The 17,401-nt window shown below is 37.3% G+C and overlaps 1 protein-coding gene across 1 annotated transcript; it reads left to right on the forward strand.

Moving 5' to 3' along the window:
• Positions 1-3,832: 3,832 nt before the first annotated feature.
• LOC103704501 (serine/threonine-protein kinase 52) lies at positions 3,833-9,533 on the forward strand. The gene is made up of 6 exons (XM_008787817.6): positions 3,833-5,049; positions 7,530-7,651; positions 7,937-8,145; positions 8,240-8,414; positions 8,651-8,785; positions 8,976-9,533. Exons 1-6 carry the CDS (start codon positions 4,725-4,727, stop codon positions 9,180-9,182), a joined length of 1,173 nt encoding a protein of 390 aa, XP_008786039.4. The 5' UTR covers positions 3,833-4,724; the 3' UTR covers positions 9,183-9,533.
• Positions 9,534-17,401: the final 7,868 nt, after the last annotated feature.

A 17,401-nucleotide genomic window follows, 5' to 3' on the forward strand; every position in this document is an offset into this window, starting at 1 on the left:
CTCCATGATGATTTAATTCACCCCTCGGTTTACACCTTTAAAGATCCCATGAAAATTCTACCAACACCCTTCCCTCAGTTAGAGGAAGTCGCAACTCTCTTTCCTAATCTCATCCATCCAATCAGCGAGCGAAGCCGCACGTGCATCTCCCCTACCCACCAACCGTCCATCCCGATTGACCCTCATGCACACGCACGGAGTGGAGCCCACAATCGCTGAATATATTTTATTCTTGCACCGGCCATCCTCAACTTTTTTTTTTTTTTTTTTCCTTTTCTTGCAACCTATGGCTCATCCGTGTACCTCAAAAAATATCAAAAAATACTATATTATGGAGTGCGCTAGGTAACTTTCTTTTTTTTTTCTCGACTCAGTACCTCCAAAATGATCAGCCACATACGATGCCACTCAGTCCGCAGTCTGTTAGTTTTTCTAAAATTAGACTCGTTCCATTTTCCGGATCGAGTTTGTGTTTATTGAATTCAAACATAACCCGACCTATTTGAAATTTGAATAATTTTGGATTTTCAATCTTACGACTCTACCCTCCCCGACCTATTTGAAATTTAAGTAATTTTGGATTTTCGATCCTACGATTTGCCCCTACTCGATCCGATCTGAATATATAAAATTATTTGGGCCCGCGGGGGTTAAAACAAGTTTTGCAGCCATAGGTTGGTTAATCCGAATTGGACTCTAATTTTTTTGGATTGGGTCTGGGGTTATACATAGACCCGATTCGAATGACTTGTTGGGTCAAAAATTGTAGTGGTGGACCTGACCCGATCCGACTCGATCTTCTATTGAGTTGGATTTGGGTCGAAAATTAAGATCCGAACAAAAAACCAGATTGGGTCGGGGTCACTTATGATTCGACCCGGTCCGACTCATTTGCACCCCTATTCAAAACTTATTATCTTTCACTTTAATTTGTTATTGCTTTTAATTATCATGACAAGGTTGACGACGAAGATAGCCAGGAAATCATTATCATGAATGATCAAAGATATAAATCTCATTCACTCTTCATGATGTAGCTTCTATCTTCAAATCTCAGTCAAAGACACCAAAGTCCATCCTGTAGAAACCTAGGAAAAGTTTTTGAGTCGATTACAAAGTCACTTTCCATGCAATGAAAGGTAAGGTCTATAGTCCAAGGAGAAATTAAAAAAAAGGGCGAGGCCTATGGGAACATTTCTCAACAAAAGGAACTTTGACTGAAACTTTGTAGTCGGACCCACTTTACTCCTCTCAGAGGTGGGCTCCACTTGGATTATAGTCTGACGGAGTCAGAGTTTTAAGTAGGAGTCGTTGGCCGGAAGGATAAAAAAGGGTGGTTTCTTGCATTCTCTGACCAAAACTGATGACTTAAAACTGATTTCTGTGCTCGTGATTGACTTAAAACTGATGACTTGAATGGAAGGAAAGGCTACAAAGAATCCAAAAGATAAGCCTGATAAGGCTCGAACAGTCTCTGACCAGATCCTCTCTATCTACTCCGCAGAGTTTCTAATAGCTGTTTGGTTAATTCTTCCTGTGTCCAAGAGATTTTTTTTTCAGAACATAATACTTAGAAAGCAATAATTTTAATAGCTGTTTCTTTGGAAAATGTTAAAACAATTACAACATAGTATATTTAGAAGTATTGTTGTGTGATAACCAAAAAAAACTCTATGCCTTTTGGTAATTAAGATTTTTTTGGTTCCAAGATAGATCATTTAAGAAAAGAAACAAATATACTAGATATGAATGCATTTTATATGCTGGATGGAGCCCATCATGTGCATATGAAAATTTCCTTTTTTTTTACACATGGCAACGAAGGATTGGAATCATCAAAAAGGATTGATGCATATGTGAGGGGTGGCAATAAGGTTGTGCCGGTTCGGATATAGGTCAAATTGGATACAGATCAGGTCAAAATTATCAACTTAAATCTAACCTATTTTTTAAATATGTCAAAATTTCAGATTTGAATCCGACATGTTTATTAAACATGTAATCCAATCCACCTACATGACCTATTTATTAAATAGGTCAAATCAGGTTAAATGAGTTTGTAATGAATTAAATGAATTTAAATAGGTTAAGCGAGTCGGGTTAACCAGGTTTTGAAACAATTTTAATGGGTTAGGTTATGATCCAACCTAATTATTAAATATGTCATAACGGACTAAGCAGGCCAGAGGTTTGAACCTAAATCTATATAATAAATAGGTCTAGATGGATTGACTTATTAATGATCCAAACCTATTTATATTAAATCCAAGCATGCTTAAAGTGGATGATTCACAGGTCGGATGGACAGATATGGTCATAAATTGTCACCTCTATTATTATGAAATTGCCAGCTCGGCTATAGTAACTTTTGACAATTTTTTATGTAGACATATTGAGCGCTTTAAAGCACTTAGATAAAATTGACTGGATAGGCATATACCATGTAACTTTCCTTCTCATTTTACGCTGTGCAGTGATGGGTCTTCAAGATAATTCTTGGATGCTTGGAAACTTTTCAAAAAGATTCTCCAAATGTTGTCAGATTTAAAAATTAAATTTGTGTGTTATTTTATTTTTCTTACCATTCAAACAAATGGAAACCTTTTTTTTTTTTGCAAAAAGCATTTCCCAGGTAACTAAACATACTTTTAACATCTTTCTATCCCCCCCCCCCCCCCCCCCCCCCCCATTTTGAAATAAAATATTTTTTTTTGATTGTTTGCAAGGGATCTCCAGCTATATACATTGAAATCTACAATTAATGATATCACCCGGAGCTAAATACATTAAAGCCAAGGAGAAACTAACAAATAAAATGCTTTGATTAAATGAATTACACTGTACGGGAATTGGTGTGAGCGCTCCTTGACAGCAGAGATTTATACATAATGGGCTATAGTAGAAAGAGTAACATTATCCAAATCTCTCAAGCTTCGGTAAATGTAAAATTTGGAAACAACCACTAAAATGATAATTAAAAAGGCACCAGCACAAACAATTTTTTTAAATATAACTTGCTATAATTATAGACAAATTTAAAATTAAATTTTATTGCATGATTATTTTTTAAAAAATTAAAATTTATATGAGTACTCTCTTAAAATTTATATTTATTTCAGTGCCCTCATAAAATATTTTTTCTGCACACAAATACCTCTAATATAATGGTTCTTCTAATATTGTTAATAAAAACTATTTTGTAATTAAAACTAAAATAAAAATTTGAAATTATTTTTTGTTCTCTATTGTGATCGCCTTATAAGTGTTTCTTTTTGCACATTTATCTATTAAGGATATTTTAGCCATTTTACTCTGAAATTTTTAATTTTTTAATGGCGTTAAATGGTGTAGGTATATATATGCAAAAATAAGGATAAAAAAAAGTAGAATGATAAAATTAGTATTTTATGAGAATATATGTGTGTGTGTGTGTGTGTGTGTGTGAGAGAGAGAGAGAGAGAGAGAGAGAGAGAATATTAATTTAGAAGTGTATTCACTTTCAAGTTTTAGGTTTAAACTTAACCCAATATAAGAATGCAACAACGTGAAACAAGCTTATAGAAAAGTAGGCTCCACCAGTCCACCCACTTACCAATGGGCAATAGTATATACAAAAAATTCAGAAAAGTCCCTCTTCTTCACAATTATTTGACTTTAGGGTTCGGTGGATGCTATCAATTGGCAATAGTATATACAAAATATTCAGACAAGTCCCTCTACTTCGCTATTAATTGACTTTAGTGTTCGGTGGATTCTGCCAGAGGTGTCGGTGCAGGTTCACCCACCGGTCCCAAGTGTACAAGATTAGGGGTCTCGGGTCCAGGCTCCAGCCGCCAAGATTCACCGAAAAGCCCCCAACTTCGTATTTTTACCAAAAAAGGTCCCCAAATTCCAATAAAGTCAGCGAAACGGGGGACGAACCCGGGCGGCTCTCTCTCTCTCTCTCGCGCGCGCGCTGCCTACTTCGTTTCTGCGCTTCCGCTGCTTAGATTTTTCTCTCTTGCGGAGGGGCTTCGCAGTGGTTTTAAAACCACTCTTCTAGGGCTCTAGTCTCTCTGTCTCTCCCTCTTTCGCGAGTTTGGCGACGCCCAGGGCGACGTTATGCCTGTTTCTTTTCCGCAATACTTTAATTGGTTTGAAAGCTATAGCTGAGCGTACGTTTGAGCAAGGATTGCGGTGCTGCGGTCAACGAAAGCAGCGTCTTTTTTGGTGGATTTTGATCGCTTTTTTGGTTCTTCTCTTTGTTTTCTGTTTGCTGGTTTTGTTGCCGTGCCTGCGTGGGAATTGGGCTCTTTGGATTGGTTGTTTTTATTTTTATATATATTTTCAAGTCTTATTGTGGTTAAATTGGGGCTTTGAATCGTAGTCATTTTTGAATCTCGTCGCTTGGCATTGATTGGCGGTGGAGATCGGCTTTAGTTCTCGTTATTTTGGTGCAAAATTTGATTTTTTTTTTCTTTTTTGGAGTAGCTGGCTGTACATTTTTTTTCCCTTGTTTTTATATGTCATATGATATATCGTTTGATTAGGTGCATTCTATCTGGAGAGTCTTTAATTAGGGACTAGCACGGTAAAAGAGGGAGCTTTCTAGGGTTTCGTCCAATTTGCTGTTGGTAGTTGGTGCTTGGTGTCCCGACTGAAGGGAACAAGAAAATTTTAGTGCTTGCTTAAATTTTCCTTTTGCCGGACCTTTGTTTTGGATTGTGTTGGGTCGCTTTGGCAGTATGGATTTACGGAGTAAAGAGAAAGATGGAGTTGTGGAAACTGCTGCTGAAGTGAAGGAGAAGGGATTTAGATCGAAATTTAAGGGGTTTGGGAGCTTTAGCAGTAAAGATATGTTCTTTAGGGCCGACAAGATTGATCTAAAGAGCTTGGATATTCAGCTGGAGAATCATCTGACTAAGGCATGGAGCAAGGACAAGGATGGTGCTCAGAGATCCAAAGAAGACTGGGAGATTGACCTCTCCCAGTTGGAAATACGTTATGTTGTAGCACAAGGCACTTATGGTACTGTGTATCGAGGCAATTATGATTGCCGGGATGTTGCAGGTACTTTCTCCTTTCTTTTGTGGCGTTAAAATTTGGGAAGGTTTGGTGTTCTGTTGGTGTTGGTGGTGCATTTGGTGTTAACTTTGATTTCACTATGGACAACTCTTTTGCACTCAGAAAAACTGCGTGGTTCTTTTTTCTTATGGGTTCATATTAATCCCCTAATCGATGAAGATGTTTCCGTAGAGAATCAATCGATATTGTTCTCTTTTAAACTGTATGTTTATATTGAATTGTTGGTTAATTATGTTTGTTAAACCGAGAAATAAATTGATATTTCTATATTTAAGCTGTATGTTTGTGTGGAGTTGGTGTGTTAATTACTAATTTATACCAAACTGGGTCATAGTTGATTACGTTGTAGTATAATTCTCCTAGAATCACCAGCTTCTAGCAATTCTTTATTCCTATATCTACTTTTATTTCCCCATTTACTCTTCTTGCTAGCATGTAATGACTGTTGGTAACTTTTTTGTGAGCTATCCTTATAGACTTCATTGCATCGGAAGTGTCCTTGTAGGATAGAACCATCATATCCTTAAGCCATTTCACCTTATTCTTTCATTTCTTGTTTCTATCCAGCATCAATTAGAGTTTTTTTATTCTCTGGGATACCTTATTTCATGCGTTTCATGGTCATGACAGGCATCCGTCCATTCAACATGTATATACTAATCCCCAACCATCCCTATCCTTATTCGTGGGCTTTATATGACTTGGTCATTGTTCAACAAGCAAAGTGAACCAAGCTTATGACTCACACAACTATTGATTCTGTTTTTTTTTCTTTTCTTTTTTCTTTTTTTATGGGAGGTGGGGGGTTATGGGGAGGTAAAGTCATGAACATGAAGACTATTACTATCATTTCGATGTCTCTCACAGTGTCACCTTTTAAACATCTTATTTGTCATGCTTTTTCATTTTCGCATATCCAATATTGCCTACTGAAAGCTTATCAATATGCCAAACATAATCACATTGATTTGGACCATTCTTTTTTTAAATCTTAAGATTTTTGTTTAAGGAAAGGATATGATGCTGTTGTTGAGGGAAATGAATAGGAGGTATGCTTTGCATACTGACAATGAACAATAATATTTGTGAAATGTTATTTAAAAGTCTCTCACAGTTTTTGTCTAGACATGACCTTTTCCTGCTATAACAGGCATGCTAAATTTTTTTGATCCTGCTGTCTTTTACGTTTTCTGGAGACCTTGAAATGGTTACGATCCTACTGTCTATTTCTTCAGTGATTTAGAGCATAAAAATATTTCATACAGATCTTGTTAAACAGATAATAGTATTTGTCAACAAAACAATTAGGTGGTTCTAACTGGTAAGTTGCTCGCAAAGATCTTAAAAGAAAGACATCTGATCTAGAACTTTATTTAAGTTTATGTTATTTCTACAAGAAGGATTTGGGAGATCTTTTGCTTCTTGTACTAGCTTCTAGCTTTGTTCTGCAGTGATGTCTATGTATGTAAGCATGTATGTCCCACCTAGAATATTGACTGTCATCGACGATTCTCTTTAGCAAAATGCCTGTGTCTTATCATCCATAAAAATATTTCTTTTACTAGGAAACACATTTTCCATATCTGGCAATAATGTTAATTACAGATACTATGAGGCTTTATTTGGCAACCTTTACCTAAAGAAGAATTTTCAATATTCTGTTGTTATTTCTTCATGCAGGGAACTTCGTGCACTTGAACTTTCCAATCGACTGATCTTTTTTTTCCATTTCTGCTGAAATTCAGACATTATTAGGCTCAGCAGATCTTTATTCTAACAACCCTAGATTCCTTCAACATGGAGATAGGGCTGCAAGCGAATTACCTGAATCTGATCCAATATTAGATGATGAATTTTGAAGTGTTTAGAATTTGACTTGGTTTGTGTTATATGAGACCAGATTCAAAACAGATGTGACCCATCTCAAGATAATGCATGCATGATTTTCCCAGTTTACATCAAAACTTAAGTTACTGTATGCAAATATGGCTATTGATGAAAAATCAGTATGTTTCTTTGTGTTGTTATCATAATCCTAATGTGTTTGTTCTAATAAATCTCAGGTATATGATCATCTGTTTTATAAAACTAAGATGTGGTTGTTAATAAATCTAACTTGTTCAATGCATTCTTCATATTGCTTCCATTTTGTTACGTGTTATTTTATTGCATATCAGTTGACAGGCCTGATCTAGACCCATTTTTTAAGGAATTTGATATTTTAAGGTCGAGCCTTATCTCTAACCTGCTTGCAGTCCTCACGGACATTTGTGCAATAAAAACCTCTAAAAATGTTGAAGAAAAGTAAAAAGTTTACTAGAAACTGGTCTATGTGAAACAAGATAATATCTTCAAACAGTTCATACTTGTTTCAGCACTGCTACAAATGATTATTTACTGATAAAACAGTCTTGTTATATTATTTTAAATGTAACATTACAAAATAATCAATTTTCATATTATAGTGAAGTTGTTGGACTGGGGAGAAGATGGTGTTGCCACAAATGCTGAAACTGCAGCTCTTAGGGCATCATTTCGACAGGAAGTTGCTGTTTGGCATAAGCTTGAGCATCCAAATGTTACAAAGGTAAACATCTGGACAGGGTATGTTTTAAGTAGTAGTCATTATGTGTGATGTATGTCCTTACCAATATCGTGGTCTTGAATTCCAAAACTACTGAACTGTAGATTTAATTGTTTATTAAATCTTTTCCGGCTTTAAATTGCATTATATATGAACTGTAAGCATGTAACCTCAGGGTGTTTCATTGTCTATTTGGATCAATACTCGTATAGGAGCTTCATGCTGTTTTCTGCTCTTTATGTGGGAACTAATGGACATTCCATTCCTATCCTTGCAAATCTCATTTAGTTTATAGGAGCATCAATGGGAACAGCAGACCTTAAGATTCCACCAAAAAATTCCACGAACAGTGTTCAGACTACCATTCCAGCTCGAGCATGTTGTGTAGTTGTGGAGTATCTTCCTGGGGGAACGCTGAAGCAATATCTAATTAAAAATAGGCGAAAAAAACTCGCCTATAAGATTGTGATTCAGCTTGCGTTGGATCTATCAAGAGGGTAAATGGCACTGATAATGATTTTTTTTTTTTTTGTAATAAAAATGTTGAATACTCAAAACGTGCATTTTAAAGCAGCATTTGTTATTTTTCAGACTGAGCTATCTACACTCGAGAAAGATCGTGCATCGTGATGTCAAAACTGAAAATATGTTATTGGATGCCCATCGAAATCTTAAAATCGCTGATTTTGGTGTTGCTCGTGTTGAGGCTCAGAATCCCAGGGATATGACCGGTGAAACGGGAACCCTAGGGTACATGGCTCCAGAGGTGTGTATTGCCGATATCTTACTATTCTTGTAGCATGAAATTTGTGAACTATAATAATTATTTGGTTTTTACCAGGCTAGCTGAATATTTGATAAATTGTTATGCAGTATCTGAATAAATATATATAATGTTAACAAGAATCATTTTAGGACAGATAACAAGACCATTTTGCAGGAGTACAAAAATCAGTTTTTGTTTGTGATATTCAAGGAATTCTTACAAAATTTCATGTCCAGGTCCTTGATGGGAAGCCTTACAACAGAAAATGTGACGTCTACAGCTTTGGCATATGTTTATGGGAAATCTACTGCTGTGACATGCCTTACCCTAACCTCAGCTTTGCTGAAGTCTCCTCTGCTGTTGTTTGGCAGGTTTATTCCTTGTTCTTTCTAGCGGACATACGCCAAATCGAAGCTGTCATTTTCACTTGTTTTCTAAACAATATCTTAATAAATTGGCATATTAAGGACTAGTATGAACTTGTTCATTAATTTACTTTTGAAGCACAACTTAGTTTAGACGAAGCATTAAACATTGTAATTTTCTCTGATTATATGCCAGAATTTACGACCAGAGATTCCTCGATGTTGCCCAAGTGCTTTGGCAAATATTATGCGAAAATGCTGCGATGCTAATCCAGATAAGCGACCTGACATGGATGAAGTTGTGAGGCTTTTGGAGGCAGTGGACACAAGCAAAGGAGGTGGAATGATACCCGAAGACCAGGCTCGTGGATGCTTCTGCTTCATTCGATCTCGTGGCCCATGATGTCCTTTTTCTTTTGTCAACTGCCTTCTTTGTTCGTGTAGGATCTGAGGAGCTTCAGATGTGATGCCTTCAAGTTGCTGGCATAAAGTTCATGATCTGAAAAGCTTCCTTTTGAGTCAGGTGGCAGAAAATTGTTTATTGCAACGATTGTCGCTGCAGCCGTCCATGGATTTTGAAGTTATTTGTAACTTTAATAAGGTTAACACTGTTATTTATAATAAACATGGTTTTGTTTTCATTGTAGTTTGTAAAGTTCATCATGTCCTTGACAAGCAATTGGCATGTCATAGTGGTATGATTTAAACCCTACTTGTAATGCCATTCATCATCAGTATACATACGATACCAAAATTATAGGGAGCTTGTGTGATCCTAGAGTAATGCAGCTTTTATGTCAAAGGAACCTAGGAGGAAAGTGTACAAGTCCTACTGTTGCCTGATAGTTTTCAGCAACTCAAATTATGGTTACGAGAATCCTTTTTTCATTTTTCCTCTCTCTTTTTTTATAAAAATTAGCTGGAAGATTTTGATACCTATTGGATCAGTGATGAAATTAGTGCAATTACTGTGTAAACATTTATCAAACAGGTTACAGTTTTTAGGTCTAGAAAATTCTTTCATGAAACTTTTCATTTAAGATCAGAATTATAGGTGCAACAAAATGGCTAATCACCTGTGTAAGTTTTTTTCTTAAAAAAAATAAATTTCGATAAAAGTAAAGCTGATTACATGGTGCAAAGAGATCAAATGATATTTCTGTTGCTCAACGCTCTATTCAGGAAATGATGACTATTATCTAAGTACCCACTGTGTATGTAAAATGCAACTTTTATAAAAAAAAACTGGAAGGTTTCAGAAACTGTTATAATTATCGATATAGAAGAATAAATGAAAAATTGATGTCTGACCCTGGATTGACTGCCATTTTATATTTAGTTACTGCTGACATCTGAAGCCGGCAGCTAAACAAAAACAGGCCTAACTTGTATATTTTTATGTGTGGAAGGGACTAATATATATGATGCTACTAATGCCAGAGCTAAATATAAAATGATAGTCAAACAATGGCTTGAAACCCCTGTAGAAATGCAACATTTGCACTCTATAGATAATCCATCATAATATTTTAACTTTGATGTAAGCGGGCAAATTCAGAAACCATCATACAGATATCTATTCAAAGGTGAAGTTTGATTTATGGTGTAATACTACTTCAGCCTAACATAAGAGGAATTGTTCCATTAACACAATCCATCATTTCTTCCACTTACCATCTAACGAATCATAGAGGAGAAAAACAAAAAAAAAAAAGTCTTGTACAGCCAAGATGGCATGAGGCATTAATTCTGCTCCACTTGGTTCTTGGTCTCTCTCCCAGGTGACGAGGATAAGAGGGAGGTGATGTGTCAATTATGTGGCAAGCATTCTCCGCGCGCAGTGCCATGTTTCTTGTCACAACATCAGTGCATCTAATTTTCCAACAATTTAAGCTCATAGGCTTCTATGGGGACCGTCCTTCTAAGCCATCTCCACTGCCCCAAGGCACCGAAGCTCCAGAGAGAGTTCAGCTTGTCTGTTATAGCACAATGTCAGATAAATTTACATGTTCAGTATTCTTTTTTCTTGCAGGAGTTCAAAAAGTTTCTTGTTTGCTCTTTATTTCCAAGTAACGTAATATGATCACTGTAATAAGGACTCGTGCATGCATATGTTTAGTCTCACACCGTTTGTTTGCTGGATAGATTTTGGGTACTTATATAGAATCAAAGAATCCCAATAATTCCTTCCGGCTAGCCATTTTGGGTGAGGTCTTGAGTTGTTACAAATGGTATCAGAGCGGACCCGATCCATAACCTATGCGGACTAGAGGACACTGCAACACGGATCCATTCGGATTGTCCATGGACCGATCGTAGTGCTTATGATTAGATTTGAATGGATTTGAACTTTTAACCGGACGAGGATGTTAGGACATGTATTTAGTCCCACACCGGTTATTTGCTGGGTAGATCTTGGGTACTTATATAAGATTAAGAAATCTAAATAATACCTTCCAGCTAGTCATTTTGAATGAGGTCCTAGGTCGTTACAATAAAAACTATTCCATGTGCCATGGCCTATATATTTAGCTTCTGTCCTATTTTGATGAAAATTATTCTGACGTACAAGAAGTGCTAGATCTTCTCACACTTGATGTGATTTAGATTGTACTCTTCTCCCATTGACATGTTAATGTGGACCTACACTGTTTTAAGGAAAACACACCTAATAGAACCCAAAGGTGACAGGGATCTACAGGTGTATAGATAAAGCATGCTACATATATTTCAATTGCTGTCCTATAAGATGGACCAATATGTTACTTCACAATGTTAATCTTTCGAAAATTTGGAGGAAGCAACCATTCTGTTCTTATAATTAATGGCACAACATACGTATATATACTGTTTGGATGCAAGCATTCTTTAGTCTCTCACTAACATGGTTTTTTATCCTTAGTTTTGATCTCAGAAACTACTGTTCCTAAAAGATGGAAGGATCATAAGTCGTATCATCAAGTCAAATTGCAAATCAAGTTCAAAAATATTAACTTCAGCTGATATGACTTCCAGGTCCCTGTCTGGGTTCATTAAACATTGCTATTTTTTTCCATCTAACAAGATGTTTCCACTGTTTTTTCCATGCACATCATGTGAGATTTATAACACATGGCATGCAAAAAATATGCTCCCAAGGACTTCCTTTCTACTTCTTAGAGATCTGAATTATGCTAAACTAAGCTAATAGCGTTCAAATCATATCTAGTTTAGAATTGGTCGGTCTCTCACCACCAGCTGCTCATATAATGTGGGATATATGGTGCTTGGACACTAGATATTTTTTTTTTCATTTATCTATTCTCAAAGTAGTGGGGATTCTGACTCGTAACAAAAAGTTATATATGATTTTTATTATCATTTCACTAAAATGTTCCTCCTATGTTCCACCAAACCTCAATTTTTAACACTTCCGAGTCCATTGCCAATTTGACATTTCCCATCATCAAGTTCTAGTCCCTCTCTCTAATTTTGAGTTGACACTTAGATGGTTTTTGGTATGGAGTTATGACCCCAAGATTAATGTCGATGTGGGTGGAGGTGACAAGATCACTGTAATTGGTTGTAGCCTAGTGATTCTATGAGGCGGTGATTCGAAATCACTCCTCTCTCACCATCTAACCTAGTGATGTTAAATCTGTTCTTGAAGATTGGTTTCCAAGATTACTCCAGGGCCAGTGATGCCGGGTTGAAATTTGAGGATAAAATTGCTCCTCAATCTAGCAAAAAAATTATTTCAAAAATTGCTGGTCTCCAGGCAAAAAAAATGTTCTTCTAGAAGGATGACAATCCTATTAAAAAAAAATCTTGTAGTTAGGAAAGTCCGACAATCACCCGGAGTTACTTCGATAGATTTTGATTAATTTTTGATTTTGTTGAATTAGTTTAGAATGGCAGGTTAGATAATTTAAATTATATTCATATGCATTTTTTTATGATTTATTTGAGAATTCTGTTTAATAGTTATGAAATATATGGAATTTATCATGAGTAGTTTTGGTATTACAAGGTTAATGATCTAGGATTCCCATGGCCTATCAAACAACTTAAGTAACACCATCCGATAGCTTTCTTGGGTGATGTCCTAGGTTGCTATAGTTGTAGTGCTATCCCAGGCTGGTTTTCTTGCCGAGTTTGGTTCTCGATGACACATAAAGTGAGAATCACATTGGTGATAAAAAAAAACTAAGTAAGAAAAAAAAAATTAAATTTTTTGTTGCTTTACTCTTTATTTTTACTATTAATTTTAACGCGACAACATAAGTGTTTACTATATTTAAATTCCAGGCTTACCTAATAATTTTACCAGCTACTTTCTTTCCAGGATATTTTCAGTTATTTCATTTTTCATTCATAAAGTTACTATGGAGATTGATCAAGAACAGGAAGCTGTTTCTGGGATGTAGATCCATCATGAGAGAATTAACTCCCAAAGAAATACAGGCATCCTAACTGGACTCGGAATTGATTCTTACGTACTTGAATCTTCTGAGATTCTTTGGAAGGAATACTTCAGCATCAAACAAATATCTTACTACATGGAGTCAGGTTCACTCAGTTCTCACCAAAAAACAGGGACTTGCCTGTGTCTTAAATAATGGAATGGTGCAAAGCTTCCTGCTGTCCACTAAAGCATATATATGCCCACTCTTGTCTGTTCCCGGCCATTCAGGACTTGTTTTGGATATCATGGTTTGTTCTTCAGCAAAGAAATCTCATTGAATCACTGTTTCTCTCAACTATTTCATTCAAAAATTCATGCCAAACGCCTATAGATTTCCATTCCTAAGTTCGCCCATAAATCGAGGGCCCTTATTTTATGTGACATGTCCACCCATTTGACAAGTCTTGATTCTTTGAAGTCATGATTCAATAAATATAAGAGAACAGCCTTCATATGAGCAACAATGTGAAGTCAACAGCATAAAAAAGGTCAATTTTATATAGGTCCCTTGACTCAGACCCCCAAAAGAACTCACTGACCTTGGCAGTAACTAAACTTCACTGCAACCCAAAAAGCTGGCTGTATCTCAGTTGATGGATGCTGGCCTGTGTATAGTTAAACGAGGCCAATGCCTGTAATATTACCACCAGAATAATGCTGGGATGACTGTCTACCGATCCGGCTGTGATGCAAAAATTCTTGGGGTGCCTCTCAGAGATTTGTGAACTGTTCTGATCCAATTGTGTGCGTTCTTGGAGTTTTGTGAACTGTCCCAACTACCTACAGTTCTCATGCTTTTTAAAATAAGTTTCTTATCCATTCCATCTTGCGGTGTTTTTATTTCAGAAAACATGTTCCTCGAGAAAACCAACAGCTTGCTATAAGGAGGCGTGATGCTGGGCATGAGGGAAGTGCATCTAATAAGAACAGATGGCTATCGATTATATGCTATATATGATTAACCTTGGTCTAATACAACAAAGATTAAAACATGAGAAATATGGTTTCATCATGCTCACAGTTTTCGTAATTTGATATAGATTGATTCATGTACCAGGAGCTCATCTGAGAGGGTGGGGAAACACCACTCACAAATTTGGCCCTCTCTTCTTCTTTGTGGGCAGAGTGTGGCATGCAACGACATCATCTTCGACACCTTATTTTGGAGGTGAAAAGGAGGTGGTGGTTGCTCAGCTAGAACGGAAGAAAGGTTTCTGCTGGATTTTATCACCATGAAGCTTGAGTTGACGTACATGTTGTAAGAATAAATAAATCATGCTCTGCCATGAACTAATATTGCTTTGTTGTGCTTATGATGGAGAGAAACAAGGATTTTTTTTTTTCTTTCTCCCTCCTCTGCCTTGCAGAGAGTCTAACCTAGCATGCACATTCACAAGAATGAATAGTATCAGTCACAGCCACAAATGCCATTACCAACTATAAAGATAAATTGCTACAAGTAAATATTGATGGACTGAAGGCCAATATTAGACTTGACACTCCAAAATGAATGCTAGATATCACAAACTTATATCAGGTCTTTTTGTCTAAGATACTGCCGAACTCATAATTGGCTATGCTTTCGAGCATAAGATCCAATAACTTCGACAACTACGTAACAGCCATCTGATGGTACAATGGAACTGTTCTCAAAATCTTATCTCGCTCGTAGCCTTCTGATCAAGAAATTGATCGACAAAACAGGGCCCATCTTTTCTTCAATTCAAGTGGTCCAATGAGAGTTTTATCTGCCTTTCTTGCTGTGAAGACAAGACTAAAAGAGAGAGAGAGTGTGCGCGCGTGTGAGAAAGAGAGAGAGAGAGAGAAGAAAAAAACAAATTCATCTTCCTGTTATTAAATACCTGGAAAGTATCTGCAGACATGGCCACTTAGGAGGTACCAAAAGGGCTTTGTTTGGAGTTCATATATCATGAAATAATCCTTTCAATACGAAGAGCTCCCAGAAAATGACATGGAGAAAAAGCCAAGCTGGAGAACACAAGGCCAAAACTTGGTAAAAACCGTTAAAGACCAGAGCTAAATATGATTGCTAAGAAGGTCTTAAAGCTGAAAAAAGTAAAAGAGAGAGTGCGAGAAATACTCTGCCCAAAGCACGGACCATAGATCTTTGACTGCCCTCCTCTCTCTCCAATCTAAATGTCATGCTCTTTGGTCCTAAGCTCTAAAGAAATCTGGGGCCGGGTGCAGATTGGAAAAAATACAGACAATTTGAGGTGGGAGTGTATTGGATTGTACACCTGGAAACCAACCTATGGTAATGTTTTTTTCTTTTAGAACAGTTTAATTCTTTTGATGAGAAGTAGGATGGTAGGTGAGGGTGAGATGGAATCCATGTCTCTTCCATCCATGCAAGTGGCTCTATCAACTTTGGTCTGTTGACACCTTTTAACCTATAATAATGTTGTTTATGCAGCAGCAGCATTTTGGAAATAATGTTATAAAACATTATTGCACTTATAGCAGCTTTCTGATAAGGTTAAGGTGCGACCAAAATAGTAGCATCATGTCACTATGTGCATCACCTCTCTCCTGGTGACAAGACATGTTATTATTCAAGGCTGTCACAGAAGCAGCTGGATATGCGCCCACAAATTCTATGAAATGACTCATATTTAGCTCTGTTCTTTGTACAACCCTCCCAAAATGTGCAAACATTGGAGACACTTCTGTCACATAAAGAAAAATTGGCACTCTTGATCTAGTGGAACAGAAGAGAGTTCCATTAGGCAGGGGAGTTTCTATCATTCAAAATTGGCACATATTGCCCCATCTACTAAGTTTTTTACCCATCAAATGAAATAGAGGCTTTGGAGGGAGTTTCAGGCATGGCCATCAAATGAGGCTGACTTGCTATTTCTGAGGCAAGCCATTTGCCTTATATATAGGCCTCATCAGAGATACGGATAAAAGTTACATGCTGCAACTTTATTGTGGATATGGCAAGGGACCAAAGTGCTGCTCTGTTTTTAATAAGAACTATCCGGTGACGCATGTGATGATGTGGTTAAAACCATTGCTTGGATTATCATATTCAGCAAACAGTTAAATTTAGTCTTGTTTAATATACTACTTGGCTTTGAGGTCTTGACCCTAGACTATTATTTGCATCATTAGCCTTAGCAGATGATCCTATGGATTATTTAACACTACGTTCGTAGCGATATGGCTTCGATGTCTTTCTTCCGATCGATCGAATGGTCGAGAATGCGGCGACCTACATGGGTCCATAAGTAGATAGTATCCAGGTCATGCTCCTTAGGTGTTGGAGTAATGCAATCATCATGTCTTCATTGAATCTGGATCCATGCTGTCCCCTATAGATCCCATTCAAGCCCATGGGTGGGGTGAATCATCAAAATGGACCTCAGATGGCAAAAAAAAAGGTGTTGGTAGGAGGGTCATCTTCAAACATAGTGGTGTTGGGCCCAGCACTCTCTACAACTTTGTGTGCCCTTGCAAAGTTTTTTCTACAATCGGCTCAAATGATTCCAGAGACTCACCAAAACACAAGGTCAATGGCTAACAATACATTCCAAAAAGCCCCACTCTTGCAAATTTGGTCATGGTGTATTGCAGTCTTAACAGGATTTGTTGATGGGAAATCAATTGAGCTCGATATCCATCCATGGAAGCATTGGAAGACTCGGACTTGAAAGACGGTCACCATGGTTTTGTCCACTTAATTTGGAGCCAAGTCATCGAGCGATCGCACCTTGGGACAATTCTCGATCACCTTAGATTCGCATATCTGGGGCCCGCATCTAAGTGGAGCCTTCACTAGAATAGCGAGCCTGTCGATGGGGGCTCCCCCGTTCGGTAATGGAAGCATGGGCTCCATGAGCCTCCCCCTGAAGTGTTTCGCCGTCAACCCGATATATTTTATTCTCTCGTGAGATAGATTATTGCTCTCACTCGATTGCAGCGACTTAGATTTGCGCGATCTAAGACCGTGCCACGGGGACCGACACGGTCTCCGACATTGGATGCGGTCTATCGGGGTTGGTCAAGCGAGGGCTCTGGTCCGGAGAACTGCGATGAGATCTATTTCGTAAAAGCTTGGAAGTTGATCGGATGAGGCTGTACCACGGAGAGCGTAGGGTAAAAGCTTATGGCTCAAAGGTTGCAAACAAGATCTCAAACCAGTTGCAGTGCATGCA

This window comes from Phoenix dactylifera, chromosome 9, assembly GCF_051530095.1.
Source record: "Phoenix dactylifera cultivar Ajwa chromosome 9, Ajwa_hap1_PhDact_Kaust_v1.1, whole genome shotgun sequence".
NCBI classification, from domain to species: domain Eukaryota; kingdom Viridiplantae; phylum Streptophyta; class Magnoliopsida; order Arecales; family Arecaceae; genus Phoenix; species Phoenix dactylifera.

Bases quoted from the DNA above. Each gene is read 5' to 3' on its own strand.
- LOC103704501 (XM_008787817.6), top strand. From the start codon at position 4,725: ATGGATTTACGGAGTAAAGAGAAAGATGGAGTTGTGGAAACTGCTGCT. The intron at 5,050-7,529 runs GTACTTTCTCCT...TTCATATTATAG, and splicing joins TGATTGCCGGGATGTTGCAG to TGAAGTTGTTGGACTGGGGA. The intron at 8,146-8,239 runs GTAAATGGCACT...GTTATTTTTCAG, and splicing joins GCGTTGGATCTATCAAGAGG to ACTGAGCTATCTACACTCGA.